This window comes from Molothrus ater, unplaced genomic scaffold, assembly GCF_012460135.2.
Source record: "Molothrus ater isolate BHLD 08-10-18 breed brown headed cowbird unplaced genomic scaffold, BPBGC_Mater_1.1 matUn_MA691, whole genome shotgun sequence".
NCBI classification, from domain to species: Eukaryota; Metazoa; Chordata; class Aves; order Passeriformes; family Icteridae; genus Molothrus; species Molothrus ater.
Genome location: NW_023416441.1, coordinates 19,152 through 36,339, shown reverse-complemented (window position 1 = coordinate 36,339; position 17,188 = coordinate 19,152). Strand labels below are relative to the sequence as shown.

At 56.8% G+C, this 17,188-nt stretch overlaps 1 protein-coding gene across 1 annotated transcript in view; it reads left to right on the top strand.

The window, feature by feature from the left end:
* Positions 1–791: 791 nt before the first annotated feature.
* The window catches only part of ATP2A1 (ATPase sarcoplasmic/endoplasmic reticulum Ca2+ transporting 1), a 28,461-nt gene continuing 12,064 nt past the window's right edge, over positions 792–17,188 (top strand). The window contains exons 1-10 of the mRNA XM_054518190.1: positions 792–941; positions 2,421–2,501; positions 3,320–3,405; positions 4,949–5,246; positions 6,642–6,808; positions 8,223–8,311; positions 12,475–12,577; positions 14,461–14,592; positions 15,829–15,954; positions 16,946–17,164. Of these exons, the coding sequence (XP_054374165.1) occupies positions 854–941; positions 2,421–2,501; positions 3,320–3,405; positions 4,949–5,246; positions 6,642–6,808; positions 8,223–8,311; positions 12,475–12,577; positions 14,461–14,592; positions 15,829–15,954; positions 16,946–17,164 (1,389 nt within the window). The 5' untranslated portion in view covers positions 792–853. The remainder of the gene's footprint in view (positions 942–2,420; positions 2,502–3,319; positions 3,406–4,948; positions 5,247–6,641; positions 6,809–8,222; positions 8,312–12,474; positions 12,578–14,460; positions 14,593–15,828; positions 15,955–16,945; positions 17,165–17,188) is intronic.

Here is a 17,188-nt window from a genome sequence, read left to right as displayed (position 1 = left end):
CCCAAATGTCCCCAAATGTCCTCAAATGTCCCCAAATGTCCCTTCAGGAGCAGAACGCCGAGAACGCCATCGAGGCCCTCAGGGAGTGTCCCTGTGTGCTGTCCCCAATGTGTCCCCAATGACCCAAACCTGTCCCCAAATGTCCCCAACTGTCCCCAATGTCCCCTCAGGAGCGGAACGCCGAGAACGCCATCGAGGCCCTCAAGGAGTGTCCCTGTGTGCTGTCCCCAACGTGTCCCCAACTGTCCCCAACTGTCCCCAAATGTCCCCCAATGTCCCCAACTGTCCCCAATGTCCCTTTCAGGAGCAGAACGCCGAGAACGCCATCGAGGCGCTGAAGGAGTGTCCCTGTGTGCTGTCCCCAATGTGTCCCCAATGACCCAAACCTGTCCCCAAATGTCCCCAAATGTCCCCAAATGTCCCTTTAGGAGCGGAACGCCGAGAACGCCATCGATGCCCTCAAGGAGTGTCCCTGTGATGTCCCCAACGTGTCCCCAATGACCCAAATGATGTCCCCAAATGTCCCCAAATGTCCCCAGCTGTCCCCAACTGTCCCCAATGTCCTTTCAGGAGCGGAACGCTGAGAACGCCATCGAGGCGCTCAAGGAGTGTCCCTGTGCTGTCCCCAATGTGTCCCCAATGACCCAAACCTGTCCCCAATGACCCAAACCTGTCCCCAAATGTCCCCAACTGTCCCCAAATGTCCCCAACTGTCCCCAGCTGTCCCCAATGTCTCTGTGGTGTCCCCAATGACCCAAACGATGTCCCCAAATGTCCCCAACTGTCCCCAATGTCCCCTCAGGAGCGGAACGCCGAGAACGCCATCGAGGCCCTCAAGGAGTACGAGCCCGAGATGGGCAAAGTCTACAGGAGCGACCGCAAGGCCGTGCAGAGGATCAAGGCCAGGGACCTGGTGCCGGGGGACATCGCCGAGGTGGCAGGTGGGGACATGGGGACACTGGGGACACTGGGGACACTGGGGACACTGGGGACACTGGGGACAGTGGGGGTGACAGGGACATTCAGGGGTTAAAGGGACACTGGGGACACTGGGGACAATGGGGACACTGGGGACACTGGGGGTGACAGGGACATTGAGGTCAGTGAGGGGTTAAAGGGACATTGGGGTCATTGGGGTCATTCAGGGACATTGGGGACATTGGGGACAATGGGGACACCCAGGGGTTAAAGGGACATTGGGGACATCGGGGACAGTGAAGGGTCACAGGGACATTGGGGACAGTGGGGACACTGTGGTCACCCAGGGGTTAAAGGGACATTGGGGATGTTGGGGACATCGGGGACAGGGGGGACATTCAGGGGTTAAAGAAGTCAGAGGGACATCGGGGACATTCAGGGACATTGGGGACACTGTGGTCACCCAGGGGTTAAGGGGACATTGCGGATGTTGGGGACACTGGGGACACTGGGGGGATTGGAGACACTCAGGGACATTGGGGACAATGGGGAACAGTGGGGACACCCAGGGGTTAAAGGGACATTGGGGACATTGGGGACACTGGGGACATTGGGGGGTGACAGGGACATTGAGGTCAGTCAGGGGTTAAAGGGACATTGGGGACATTGGGGACATTGGGATCGTTGGGGACAATGGGGGACACTGGGGACATTGGGGTGTCAGGGTCACTCAGGGGTTAAAGGGACATTGGGGACATTGGAGACAGTGGGGACAGTGGGGACACCCAAGGGTTAAACGGACATTGGGGATGTTGGGGACACTGGGGACATTCAGGGGTTAAAGGGACATTGGGGACATTGGGGACATTGAGGGGACCAGGAGCCCTCAGCTCCCAGTAACCCCAGTTTGTCCCAATCCCCTCCCAGTCCCTCCCAGTTTGTCCCAGTCCCTCCCAGTTTGTCCCAGTCCATCCCAGTCCCTCCCAGTCCCTCCCAGTTTGTCCCAGTCCCTCCCAGTTCATCCCAGTCCCTCCCAGTCCCTCCCAGTCCCTCCCAGTTTGTCCCAGTCCATCCCAGTCCATCCCAGTCCCTCCCAGTCCATCCCAGTCCCTCCCAGTCCATCCCAGTCTCTCCCAGTCCCTCCCAGTCCATCCCAGTTCATTCCCAGTCCATCCCAGTCCCTCCCAGTCCCTCCCAGTCCATCCCAGTCCCTCCCAGTTTATCCCAGTTTGTCCCAGTCCCTCCCAGTTCATTCCCAGTCCATCCCAGTCCCTCCCAGTCCATCCCAGTCCCTCCCAGTCCATCCCAGTCTCTCCCAGTCCCTCCCAGTCCATCCCAGTTCATTCCCAGTCCATCCCAGTCCCTCCCAGTCCCTCCCAGTCCATCCCAGTCCCTCCCAGTCCATCCCAGTCCCTCCCAGTCCCTCCCAGTTTATCCCAGTTTGTCCCAGTCCCTCCCAGTCCCTCCCAGTCCCTCCCAGTAAAGCCCCGCTCTGTTCCCAGTTGGGGACAAGGTCCCGGCCGACATCCGGATCATCTCCATCAAATCCACCACGCTGCGCGTCGACCAGTCCATCCTCACTGGTTTGTACTGGTTTGTACTGGTTTGGGGCCGGGAGGGGGCTGGGAGGGACTGGGAGGGACTGGGATGGAACTGGGAGGGACTGGGAGGGACTGGGAGGGACTGGGAGGGGATTAAAGGGTTAAAAATGGCGGGAAATTGGGGGTTTTTTTATACTGGTTTGTACTGGTCCATACTGGGATCTCAGTGGGGGTGGTCGCTGTGTCCCAGAATGGTCTGTACTGGTTTGTACCGGTCCAAACTGGTTTGTACTGGTTTGTACTGGTCCATACTGGTTTGTACTGGTCCATACTGGTTCAGACCAGTCCAAACTGGTCCATACTGGGATCTCAGTAGGGTTGGTCGCTGTATCCCAGATTGGTCCGTACTGGTTTATAGTGATTTATACTGGTTTGTACTGGTCCATACCGGTTTAAACTGGTTCATACTGGTCCGTACTGGTTTTAAACCGATCCAAACTGGTTCGTACTGGTCCATACTGGGATCTCAGTGGGGGTGGTCGCTGTGTCCCAGTTTGGTTCGCACTGGTCCCAAACTGGTTTATACCAGTCCAAACTGGCTTATACCGGTCCAAACTGGTTTATACCGGTCCAAACTGGTCCATACTGGGATCTCAGTGGGGTTGGTCGCTGTGTCCCAGATTGGTCCATACTGGTTTGTACTGGTTTATAGTGATTTATACTGGTTTGTACTGGTCCATACTGGTTTGTACTGGTCCGTACTGGTTTAAACTGGTTCATACTGGTTCATACTGGTCCGTACTGGTCCGTACTGGTTCATACTGGTTCATACTGGTTCATACTGGTCCGTGCTGGCGCAGGGGAGTCGGTGTCGGTGATCAAGCACACGGAGCCGGTGCCCGACCCCCGCGCCGTCAACCAGGACAAGAAGAACATGCTCTTCTCGGTGAGTGACGTCATCGGCGCGCGACGCCCGCGACGTCATCGGGGCGGGGACGGGGCACGGCGGCGACGTCATCGGGGCGGGACGGGGCGAAGCGGCGACGTCATCGGGGCGGGACGGGGCGAAGCGGTGACGTCATCGGGGCGGGACGGGGCACGGCGGTGACGTCATCGGGGCGGGACGGGGCACGGCGGCGACGTCATCGGGGCAGGACGGGGCGAAGCGGCGACGTCATCGGGGCGGGACGGGGCGAAGCGGCCGAATTTGGGGCTTTGAAAATTCAACAAAAAAACAAAAACAAGAACCAAAAAAAAACCAACCTCGGTTTTGGGGGTAAAATCTCTCATTTTTGGGGCTGGGGGGGGGAGTGTAAAAGAAATTCGGAAATTTTGGGGTCCAAACTCTCGATTTGGAGTCCAAAAATTCCCAAAATTTTGGGGTCCAAACTCTCGTTTTGGAGTCCAAAAATCCCCAAAATTTTGGGGTCCAAACTCTCGTTTTGGAGTCCAAAAATCCCCAAAATTTTGGGGTCCAAAATCGTGATTTGGAGTCCAAAAATTGCCAAAATTTTGGGGTCCAAAATCGTGATTTGGAGTCCAAAAATTGCCAAAATTTTGGGGTCCAAAATCTCGATTTGGCGTCCAAAAATCCCCAAATTTTGGGGTCCAAAATCTCGATTTGGAGTCCAAAAATCCCCAAATTTTGGAGTCAAAAATGTCATTTTTGGGTCCAAAACCAGTCGAGTTTCAGAGTCAAAAATGTCAATTTTGGGTGCAAAAAAAGCCAAATTTTGCAATCAAAACCCCAAAATTTTTAGTCTAAAACGCCCTAAATTCCAGTCTAAAATTAATCCAAATTTTGGAGTCAAAAATGTCATTTTTGAGTCCAAAACCCCCTCAAATCTTGGGGTCCAAAATTTCGTTTTGGAGTCCAAAAATCCCCAAATTTTGGAGTCAAAAATGTCATTTTGGAGTCCAACACCCCCAATTTTTTGGGATCAAAACCCTGAAATTTTTGTCTAAAACGCCCCAAATTTTGGGTGCAAACCCCTCGTTTTTGGTGCCCCCCTATGCCCAGGGCACGACCATCGGGGCGGGCGAGGCCGTGGGCATCGTGGTGGCCACGGGGGTGAACATGGAGATGGGCAAAGAGCCCTCGGTTTTGGGGCCAAAAACCCCGAATTGGACCCCAAATTTTGAGTCCAAACCCTTCATTTTTGGGTCCAAAACCCCCTCAAATTTTGGGGTCCAAAATCTCATTTTGGAGTCCAAAAACCCCCAAATTTTGGAGTCAAAAATGTCGTTTTTGGGTCCAAAACCAATCAAGTTCCGAGGTCAAAAATGTCAATTTTGAGTCCAAAAAACCCAAATTTTAGGATCAAACCCCCGAAATTTTTGTCTAAAACGCCCCAAATTTTGAGTCCAAACCCTTCATTTTTGGGTCCAGAACCAGTTGAGTTTCAAGGTCAAAAATGTCAATTTTGGAGTCCAAAAAACCCCGAATTTTGGGTCTAAACCCCTCGTTTTTGGTGCCCCCCTATGCCCAGGGCACGAACATCGGGGCGGGCAAGGCCGTGGGCATCGTGGTGGCCACGGGGGTGAACACGGAGATCGGGAAGATCCGGGACGAGATGGCGGCCACCGAGCAGGACAAGACGCCGCTGCAGCAGAAGCTGGACGAGTTCGGGGAGCAGCTCTCCAAGGTCATCTCGCTCATCTGCGTCGCCGTCTGGGCCATCAACATCGGCCACTTCAACGACCCCGTGCACGGCGGCTCCTGGATCCGCGGCGCCATCTACTACTTCAAGATCGCCGTCGCCCTGGCCGTGGCCGCCATCCCCGAAGGTCCGCGCGGGGCTCTGGGGGACGGTCGGGGTCACTGGTGGGGTCTGGGAGAACGTTCGGGGTCATTTGTGGGGTTCTGGGGACGTTTGGGGTCACTTGTGGGGGTCTACGAGGTCGTTCGGGGTCATTTGTGGGGCCTTGGAGGTCACTTGTGGGGTTCTGGAGAAGGTTCGTGGTCACTTGTGGTCACTTGTGGGGTCTGGGAGAACGTTCGTGGTCATTTGTGGGGTCTTGGAGGTCACTTGTGGTCATTTATGGGGTTCTGGAGAAGGTTCGTGGTCATTTGTGGTCATTTGTGGGGTTCTGGGGGACGGTCGGGGTCATTTGTGGGGCCTTGGAGGTCACTTGTGGGGTTTTGGAGAAGGTTCCTGGTCATTCATGGACCATTCATGGTCACTTATGGAGCATTTGTGGTCACTTGTGGGGTCTTGGAGAACGTTGGCGGTCACTTATGGGGTTCTGGAGAACATTCAAGGTCATTTATGGGATTTTGGGGAAGGTTCATGGTCACTTGTGGAGTCTTGGAGGTCATTTGTGGGGTTCTGGAGAAGGTTCGTGGTCACTTGTGGTCATTTGTGGGGTTCTGGAGAACGTTTGAGGTCATTCGTGGTCATTTGTGGGGTTTTGGAGAAGTTTCATGGTCATTTGTGGGGTCTTGGAGGTTGTTCGTGGTCATTTATGGAGATTTGGAGAAGGTTCATGGTCATTTGTGGGGTCTTGAAGGTCATTTGTGGTCCTTTATGGAGTTTTGGAGAAGGTTCATGGTCATTTGTGGGGTTTGGAGAACATTCATGGTCATTCGTGGGGTCTTGGAGGTTGTTCGTGGTCATTTATGGAGATTTGGAGAAGGTTCATGGTCATTTGTGGGGTCTTGAAGGTCATTTGTGGTCCTTTATGGAGTTTTGGAGAAGGTTCATGGTCATTTGTGGGGTTCTGGAGAACGTTCGTGGTCACTTATGGACCATTCGTGGTCACTTATGGTGTTCTGGAGAAGGTTCGAGGTGGTTTATGGGATTTTGGAGGAGGTTTGTGGTGATTTGTGGGGTTTTGCAGAAGATTTGAGGTCATTCGTGAGGTTTTGGAGAAGGTTCTTGATCGTTTATAGAGGTCTGGAGAAGGTTCTTGGTCATCTATGGACCATTCATGGTCGTTCGTGGGATCTTGGAGATAATTCGAGGTCATTTGTGGGGCCTTGGAGAAGGTTTGAGGTGATTTATGGGGTTCTGGAGAAGGTTCCTGGTCATTCATGGACCATTCGTGGTCACTTGTGGACCATTTGTGGTCATTTATGGGGTTTTGGCGACCACCCGTCGTCATTGATGGACCATTTGTGGTCACTGATGGAGTTCTGGAGCTCCTGGTGGCCCTGGAGATGACCTGGAGATGTCCCCTCAGGTCTCCCCGCGGTCATCACCACCTGCCTGGCGCTGGGGACGCGCCGCATGGCCAAGAAGAACGCGATTGTCCGCAGCCTGCCCTCGGTGGAGACCCTGGGCTGCACCTCGGTCATCTGCTCCGACAAGACGGGGACGCTGACCACCAACCAGATGTCCGTGTGCAAGGTGGGGCCTCGGGACAGCCGGCGTCTCCGCCGGGCTCCTCTGGAGAACCCACAAGTTCTCCTGGAGAACCTCAAGAATTCCATGGAAACCTCAAAAGTTCTCCTGGAGAACCTCAAAAATTCCTCCAGGAACTTCAAAATGTCCATGGAGAACCCGAAATTCCTCCAGGAACTTCAAAGTGTCCGTGGAGAACCCAAAATTCCTCCAGGAGAACCCAAAAATTCCATGGCAACCTCAAAAGTTCTCCTGGAGAACCCAAAAATTCCTCCAGGAACCCCAAAATTTCTCCAGGAGAACCCAAAATTTCCATGGAAACCTCAGAAGTTCTCCTGGAGAACCCAAAAATTCCTCCAGGAACTTCAAAATGTCCATGGAGAACCCGAAATTCCTCCAGGAGAACCCAAAATTTCTTCTGGAGAACCCAAAAATTTGATGGAAACCTCAAAAGTTCTCCTGGAGAACCTCAAAAATTCCTCCAGGAACTTCAAAGTGTCCGTGGAGAACCCAAAATTCCTCCAGGAGAACCCAAAAATTCCATGGCAACCTCAAAAGTTCTCCTGGAGAACCCAAAAATTCCTCCAGGAACCCCAAAATTTCTCCAGGAGAACCCAAAATTTCCATGGAAACCTCAGAAGTTCTCCTGGAGAACCCAAAAATTCCTCCAGGAACTTCAAAATGTCCATGGAGAACCCGAAATTCCTCCAGGAGAACCCAAAATTTCTTCTGGAGAACCCAAAAATTTGATGGAAACCTCAAAAGTTCTCCTGGAGAACCTCAAAAATTCCTCCAGGAACTTCAAAGTGTCCGTGGACAACCCAAAAGTTCTTCTGGAGAACCCAAACATTCCATGGAAACCTCAAAAGTTCTCCTGGAGAACCTCAAAAATTCCTCCAGGAACCCCAAAATTTCTTCTGGAGAACCTCAAAAATTTCATGAAAACCTCAGAAGTTCTCCTGGAGAACCCAAAAATTCCATGGAAACCTCAGAAGTTCTCCTGGAGAACCTCAAAAATTCCTCCAGGAACTTCAAAATGTCCATGGAGAACCCAAAATTCTTCTCAGGAACCCCAAAATTCCTCCAGGAGAACCCAAAATTTCTTCTGAAGAACCACAAAAATTCCATGAAAACCTCAAAATTTCTCCTGAAGAACCCAAAACCCTCAAAATTTCTCCAGGAGAACCCAAAATTCCTCCAGGAACCTCAAAATCCCTCCTGGAGAACCCAAAATTCTTCTCAGGAACCCCAAAACTCCTCCTGGAGAACCCAAAATTCCTCCAAGAACCTCAAAATCCCTCCTGGAGAACCCAAAATTCTTCTCAGGAACCCCAAAACTCCTCAAGGAGAACCCAAAATTCCTGGAGGAGCCCCCGAGGAGCCCCCCCGGGTGTCCCCAAGTGTCCCCGTTTGTCCCCAGATGTTCATCATGGACAAGGTGGAGGGCGACGTCTGCTCCCTGAACGAGTTCTCCATCACCGGCTCCACCTACGCGCCCGAGGGGGAAGTGTGAGTGCCCGGGGGGCACCTGGGGGTCCCCTCAGTGTCCCCTCGGTGTCCCCATGGCCGCCTGGACCCCGATGTTCTCCATAACGTTGATGTCCTTCAACGTTCTCCTGTCCCTCAGTGTCCTCAGTGTCCCCTCGGTGTCCCCTCGGTGTCCCCATGGCCACCTGGACCCCGATGTTCTCCTTGGCCTTGGTGTCCCTCAATGTCCTCCTTGACCCTGATGTCCCAAATGTCCCTGATGTCCACAATGACCCCAATGTCCATGATGTCCATGATGTCCTCCTTGACCCCTCTGATGTCCCCATGTCCACCTGGACCCCGATGTTCTCCTTGACCTTGGTGTCCTTCAATGTTCTCCTGTCCCTCAATGTTCTCCTTGGTCCTGATGTCCCCCAATGTCCCCAATGTCCATGATGTCCATCTTGACCCTGATGTTCTCCATGGCCATGATGTCCCTCAATGTTCTCCTGTCCCTCAATGTTCTCCTGTCCCTCAATGTCCTCAGTGTCCCCTCGGTGTCCCCATGTCCACCTTGACCCCGATGTTCTCCTTGGCCTTGGTGTCCCTCAATGTTCTCCTGCTCCTCAATGTCCTCCTTGACCCTGATGTCCCCAATGTCCCTGATGTTCCCCGATGTCCCCAATGTCCATGATGTCCACCTGGACCCCCCTGGTGTCCCCATGTCCACCTTGACCCTGATGTGCTCCATGGCCTTGATGTTCCTCAATGTCCTCCTGTCCCTCAACGCTCTCCTGTCCCTCAATGTCCTCCTTGACCCCGATGTGCTCCTTGGCCTTGGTGTCTTTCAATGTTCTCCTGCCCCTCAATGTCCTCCTTGACCCTGATGTCCCAAATGTCCCTGATGTCCACAATGACCCCAATGTCCATGATGTCCATGATGTCCTCCTTGACCCCTCTGGTGTCCCCATGTCCACCTGGACCCCGATGTTCTCCTTGACCTTGGTGTCCTTCAATGTTCTCCTGCTCCTCAACGTTCTCCTGTCCCTCAACGTTCTCCTTGGTCCTGATGTCCCCCAATGTCCCCAATGTCCATGATATCCACCTTGACCCTGATGTTCTCCTTGGCCTTGATGTCCCTCAACGTTCTCCTGTCCCTCAATGTCCCCAGTGTCCCCTCGGTGTCCCCATGTCCACCTTGACCCCGATGTGCTCCTTGGCCTTGGGTCCCTCAATGTTCTCCTGCCCCTCAATGTTCTCCTGCCCCTCAATGTCCTCCTTGACCCTGATGTCCCCAATGTCCATGATGTCCACCTGGACCCCGATGTGCTCCTTGGCCTTGGTGTCCTTCAGTGTCCTCCTGCTCCTCAATGTTCTCCTGTCCCTCAATGTCCCCAATGTCCCTGATGTCCCCATGGCCACCTTGACCCTGATGTGCCCCATGGCCTTGATGTCCCTCAATGTCCTCCTGTCCCTCAATGTTCTCCTTGACCCCGATGTCCCCCAATGTCCCCAATGACCTCGATGTCCACCTGGACCCCGATGTTCTCCATGGCCTTGATGTCCCTCAATGTCCTCCTGCCCCTCAATGTCCTCCTTGACCCCAATGTCCCCAATGTCCATGATGTTCCCCGATGTCCCCAATGTCCATGATGTCCATGATGTCCACCTGGACCCCTCTGGTGTCCCCATGTCCACCTTGACCCCGATGTTCTCCATGGCCTTGATGTTCCTCAACGTTCTCCTGCCCCTCAGTGTCCTCCTTGACCCCAATGTCCCCAATGTCCCTGATGTTCCCCGATGTCCCCAATGTCCATGATGTCCACCTGGACCCCCCTGGTGTCCCCATGTCCACCTGGACCCCGATGCTCTCCATGGCCTTGATGTCCCTCAACGTTCTCCTGTCCCTCAATGTCCCCAGTGTCCCCTCTGATGTCCCCATGTCCACCTGGACCCCGATGTTCTCCATAACGTTGGTGTCCTTCAATGTTCTCCTGTCCCTCAGTGTCCCCTCGGTGTCCCCATGGCCACCTGGACCCCGATGTTCTCCATAACGTTGATGTCCTTCAATGTTCTCCTGTCCCTCAATGTCCCCTCGGTGTCCCCATGGCCACCTGGACCCCGATGTTCTCCATGGCCTTGGTGTCCTTCAATGTTCTCCTGTCCCTCAATGTCCCCAATGTCCCCTCGGTGTCCCCTCTGATGTCCCCATGTCCACCTGGACCCCGATGTTCTCCTTGACCTTGGTGTCCTTCAATGTTCTCCTGTCCCTCAATGTCCCCTCGGTGTCCCCATGGCCACCTGGACCCCGATGTTCTCCTTGACCTTGATGTCCTTCAATGTTCTCCTGTCCCTCAATGTCCTCCTGTCCCTCAATGTCCCCTCGATGTCCCCATGGCCGCCTGGACCCCGATGTTCTCCATAACGTTGATGTTCCTCAATGTCCTCCTGTCCCTCAGTGTCCCCTCGGTGTCCCCATGGCCACCTGGACCCCGATGATCTCCTTGACCTTGGTGTCCTTAAACGTTCTCCTGTCCCTCAGTGTCCCCTCGGTGTCCCCATGGCCACCTGGGCCCCGATGTTCTCCATGGCCTTGGTGTCCCTCAACGTTCTCCTGTCCCTCAGTGTCCCCTCGGTGTCCCCATGGCCACCTGGACCCCGATGATCTCCATAACGTTGGTGTCCTTCAATGTTCTCCTGTCCCTCAGTGTCCCCAGTGTCCCCTCGGTGTCCCCATGGCCACCTTGACCATGTCCACCGATGTTCTCCATGGCCTTGGTGTCCTTCAATGTTCTCCTGCTCCTCAATGTTCTCCTGCTCCTCAATGTCCTCAATGTCCCCTCGGTGTCCCCATGGCCACCTGGACCCCGATGTTCTCCATGGCCTTGATGTCCCTCAACGTTCTCCTGTCCCTCAATGTCCCCTCGGTGTCCCCTCGGTGTCCCCATGACCTCCTTGACCCCGATGTTCTCCATGGCCTTGGTGTCCTTCAACGTTCTCCTGCTCCTCAATGTCCCCTCGGTGTCCCCATGGCCACCTGGGCCTCAATGTTCTCCATAACGTTGATGTCCTTCAATGTTCTCCTGTCCCTCAATGTCCCCAGTGTCCCCTCGGTGTCCCCATGGCCACCTGGACCCCGATGTTCTCCATAACGTTGGTGTCCCTCAATGTTCTCCTGCTCCTCAATGTCCTCCTTGACCCCAATGTCCCCAATGTCCATGATGTCCATGATGTCCACCTGGACCCCTCTGGTGTCCCCATGTCCACCTGGACCCCGATGTTCTCCATGGCCTTGGTGTCCTTCAATGTTCTCCTGTCCCTCAGTGTCCCCTCGGTGTCCCCATGGCCACCTGGACCCCGATGTTCTCCATAACGTTGGTGTCCCTCAATGTTCTCCTGCTCCTCAATGTCCTCCTTGACCCCAATGTCCCCAATGTCCATGATGTCCATGATGTCCACCTGGACCCCTCTGGTGTCCCCATGGCCACCTTGACCCCGATGTTCTCCATGGCCTTGGTGTCCTTCAATGTTCTCCTGTCCCTCAATGTCCCCAATGTCCCCTCGGTGTCCCCATGGCCACCTGGGCCCCGATGTTCTCCATAACGTTGATGTCCTTCAATGTTCTCCTGTCCCTCAGTGTCCCCTCGGTGTCCCCTTGGTGTCCCCATGGCCACCTGGGCCCCGATGTTCTCCTTGACCTTGGTGTCCTTCAATGTTCTCCTGTCCCTCAATGTCCTTGGTGTCCCCTCTGATGTCCCCATGGCCACCTGGACCCCGATGTTCTCCATGGCCTTGGTGTCCTTCAATGTTCTCCTGTCCCTCAGTGTCCCCTCGGTGTCCCCATGGCCACCTGGACCCCGATGTTCTCCTTGGCCTTGGTGTCCTTCAATGTTCTCCTTGACCCCGATGTCCCCCAATGTCTCCAGTGACCTCGATGTCCACCTTGACCCCGATGTTCTCCATGGCCTTGATGTTCCTCAACGTTCTCCTGTCCCTCAATGTCCCCATGTCCACCTTGACCCCGATGTGCTCCTTGGCCTTGGTGTCCTTCAACGTTCTCCTGTCCCTCAATGTCCTCCTTGACCCCGATGTCCCCAATGTCCCCAATGACCTCGATGTCCTCCTTGACCCCGATGTCCCCGATGTCCCCTGGTGTCCCCTGGTGTCCCTGATGTCCCCCCTGATGTCCCCTCTGGTGTCCCCAGGCTCAAGCAGGACCGTCCGGTCAAGGCTGGTCAGTTCGATGGCCTGGTGGAGTTGGCCACCATCTGCGCGCTCTGCAACGACTCCTCGCTGGACTACAACGAGGTGACCACCACGGCCACCACCACGGCCACCACCACGGCCACCACGGCCACCACCACGGCCACCACCATGGCCACCACCACGGCCACCACCACGGCCACCACCGCGGCCACCATGGCCACCACCACGGCCACCACGGCCACCACCACGGCCACCACCACGGCCACCACGGCCACCACCACGGCCACCACGGCCACCACCACGGCCACCACCACGGCCACCACGGCCACCACCACGGCCACCACCATGGCCACCACCACGGCCACCACCACGGCCACCACCACGGCCACCACGGCCACCACGGCCACCACCACGGCCACCACCACGGCCACCACGGCCACCACCACGGCCACCACGGCCACCACAGCCACCACCACGGCCACCACCACGGCCACCACCACGGCCACCACGGCCACCACAGCCACCACCACGGCCACCACCACGGCCACCACCACGGCCACCACGGCCACCACGGCCACCACCACGGCCACCACCACGGCCACCACGGCCACCATGGCCACCACCACGGCCACCACCACGGCCACCACGGCCACCACGGCCACCATGGCCACCACCACGGCCACCACGGCCACCACCACGGCCACCACCACGGCCACCACCACGGCCACCACCACGGCCACCACGGCCACCACGGCCACCATGGCCACCACCACGGCCACCACGGCCACCACCACGGCCACCACGGCCACCACCACGGCCACCACCACGTGTGTGTGTCCTCTGCTGGGACACCTGTGACACCCGGCCCACCTGGGTCCCACCTGGGTCATCTCCTGTCCCACCTGGGTCCCACCTGGGTCCCACCCATCCCACCTGGGTCATTTCCTGTCACCCGTCCCCACCTGGGTCATCTCCTGGTGTCCTCAAGCCCTGGTGACACCCATGGACCCACCTGTCCCACCTGGGTCATCTCCTGTCACCTGTCCCACCTGTCCCACCTGGGTCACCTGGACAACCGTGTCCTCTGCTGGGACACCCGGCCCATTGTCCCATTGTCCCATTGTCCCACCTGGGTCACCTCCTGGTGTCCCCAACCCACCTGTCCCACCTGGCATCTCCAACCCCTGGTGACACCAATGTCCCACCCATCCCACCTGGGTCATCTCCAGGTGTCCTCAAGCCCTGGTGACACCCATGGACCCACCTGTCCCACCTGGGTCACCTCCTGATGTCCCCATTGTCCCCTCAGGCCAAGGGTGTCTATGAGAAGGTGGGCGAGGCCCCATTGTCCCCACTGTCCCCATTGTCCTCTCCTGGTGTCCCCATGGTCCCCATTGTCCCCATTGTCCCATTGTCCCCACTGTCCCCATGGTCCCCATGGTCCCCATTGTCCTCTCCTGGTGTCCCCTCAGGCCAAGGGTGTCTATGAGAAGGTGGGCGAGGCCACCAGGACCCCATGGTCCCCATTGTCCCCATTGTCCCCATGGTCCCCATTGTCCCCATGGTCCTCTCCTGGTGTCCCCATGGTCCCCATTGTCCCCATTGTCCCATTGTCCCCATTGTCCCCACTGTCCCCATTGTCCCCACTGTCCCCATGGTCCCCATGGTCCCCATTGTCCCCATTGTCCCCATTGTCCCCATTGTCCTCTCCTGGTGTCCCCAGGCCAAGGGTGTCTATGAGAAGGTGGGCGAGGCCACCAGGACCCCATGGTCCCCATTGTCCCCATTGTCCCCATTGTCCCCATTGTCCCATTGTCCTCTCCTGGTGTCCCCATGGTCCCCATGGTCCCCATTGTCCCCATTGTCCCCATTGTCCCCATTGTCCCATTGTCCCCATTGTCCCCACTGTCCCCTCAGGCCAAGGGTGTCTATGAGAAGGTGGGCGAGGCCCCATGGTCCCCATTGTCCTCTCCTGGTGTCCCCAGGCCAAGGGTGTCTATGAGAAGGTGGGCGAGGCCACCGAGACGGCGCTGACGTGCCTGGTGGAGAAGATGAACGTGTTCAACACGGACGTGAGGAGCCTGAGCAAGGTGGAGAGAGCCAACGCCTGCAACGCCGTGAGTGACACCGGGGACACCGGGGACACCTGGGACACCGGGGACACCTGGGACACCTGGGACACCGGGGACACCGGGGACACCTGGGACACCTGGGGACACCAGGGACACCGGGGACACCGGGGACACCGGGGACACCTGGGACACCTGGGACACCTGGGACACCTGGGACACCGGGGACACCTGGGACACCGGGGACACCTGGGACACCGGGGACACCGGGGACACCTGGGGACACCTGGGGACACCTGGGACACCGGGGACACCTGGGACACCTGGGACACCTGGGACACCGGGGACACCTGGGGAACCTCCGCAGACCTCGGTCCCACCACCCCAGACCTTCCCGAACCTCGGTCCCACCTGAGGAACCTTCTCCAACCTCCATCCCACCACCCCAAACCTGGGTCACACCACCCCAAACCTTCTCCAACCTTCTCAGACCTTGGTCCCATCACCCCAAACCTTCTCCAGCCATGGTTCCACCACCCCAGACCTTCTCCAACCTTCTCCAACCTTGGTCCTACCTGAGGAACCTTCCCAAACCTTGGTCCCACCTGAGGAACCTTCTCCAACCTCCATCCCACCACCCCAAACCTGGGTTCCATCATCCCCAAACCTTCTCCAGACATGGTTCTACCACCCCAGACCTTCTCAAACCTTCTCCTAAACCTGGGTCACACCACCCCAAACCTTCTCCAAACCTTCTCAAACCTCGGTCCCACCTGAGGAACCTTCTCAGACCTCGGTCCCACCACCCCAAACCTTGGTTCCATCATCCCCAAACCTTCTCCAACCTTCTCCAAATCTTCTCAAACCTCGGTCCTATCACCCCAAACCTTCTCCAACCTGGGTCGCACCACCTGGGCCACCACCTGGGCCACCTGAGGAACCTTCTCCAACCTTGGTTCCACCACCCCATGACCACGTCCCACCACCCCAAACCTTCTCCAACCTTCTCCAGCCTTGGTCCCACCACCCCAAACCTTCTCCAAACCTTCTCCAAACCTTGGTCCCACCACCCCAAACCTTCTCCAAACCTTGGTCCCACCACCCCAAACCTTCTCCAAACCTTGCTTCCACCACCCCAAACCTTCTCCAGCCTTGGTCCCACCACCCCAAACCTTCTCCAAACCTTCTCCAGCCTTGGTCCCACCACCCCAAACCTTCTCCAGCCTCCTCCCCGCCCTTGGTCCCTGGTCCCCCCCCGTGGTCACCGGGTGTCCCCGTGTCCAGGTGATCAAGCAGCTGATGAAGAAGGAGTTCACGCTGGAGTTCTCCAGGGACAGGAAGTCCATGTCGGTCTTCTGCTCCCCGGCCAAGGCCTCGCGTGCCGCCGTGGGCAACAAGATGTTCGTCAAGGTGGGTCCCACCAGCCCAGCGCCACGGCCCACCACCAGAGACCTCAAACCTTCTCCAAACCTTGGTCCCACCACCAGAGACCTTCTCCAAACCTTGGTCCCACCACCAGAGACCTTCTCCAGCCTTGGTCCCACCAGCCCAGGACCACGGCCCACCACCCCAGACCTTCCCGAACCTTGGTCCCACCACCAGAGACCTTCTCCAAACCTTGGTCCCACCACCCCAAACCTTCTCCAGCCTTCTCCAAACCTTGGTCCCACCACCAGAAACCTTCTCCAACCTTCTCCAGCCTTGGTCCCACCACCCCAAACCTTCTCCAGCCTTCTCCAAACCTTGGTCCCACCACAGAGACCTTCTCCAGCCTTGGTCCCACCACCCCAAACCTTCTCCAGCCTTGGTCCCACCACCCCAGACCTTCTCCAAACCTTGGCCCCACCACCTGAAACCTTCTCCAACCCTCTCCAAACCTTCTCCAAACCTTCTCCAACCTTGGTCCCACCACCCCAAACCTTCTCCAAACCTTCTCCAAACCTTCTCCAACCTTGGTCCCACCACCCCAAACCTTCTCCAAACCTTCTCCAAACCTTCTCCAACCTGGTTCCCACCGCCCCAAACCTTCTCCAAACCTTGATCCCACCACCTCAAACCTTCTCCAGCCTTGGTCCCACCACCTCAAACCTGGATCCCACCGCCCCAAACCTTCTCCAACCTTCTCCAAACCTTCTCCAAACCTTCTCCAACCTTGGTCCCACCACCTCAAACCTGGATCCCACCGCCCCAAACCTTCTCCAACCTTCTCCAGACCTTCTCCAAACCATCTCCAACCTTCTCCAAACCTTCTCCAACCTGGTTCCCACCACCCCAGACCTTCTCCAACCCTCTCCAAACCTTCTCCAAACCTTCTCCAACCTTGGTCCCACCACCCCAAACCTTCTCCAACCTTCTCCAAACCTTCTCCAACCTGGTTCCCACCGCCCCGTCCCACCTCCAGGGTGCCCCCGAGGGCGTCATCGACCGCTGCAACTACGTCCGCGTGGGGACCACCAGGGTTCCTCTGACGCCGGCGGTGAAGGAGAAGATCCAGGCCGTGATCAAGGAGTGGGGCACGGGCAGGGACACCCTGCGCTGCCTGGCCCTGGCCACCCGCGACACCCCCCCCAAGAAGGAGGAGATGGCCCTCGAGGACTCCTCCAAGTTCGCCGAGTACGAGGTCGGTGCTCCCAAGGGGTCTCCT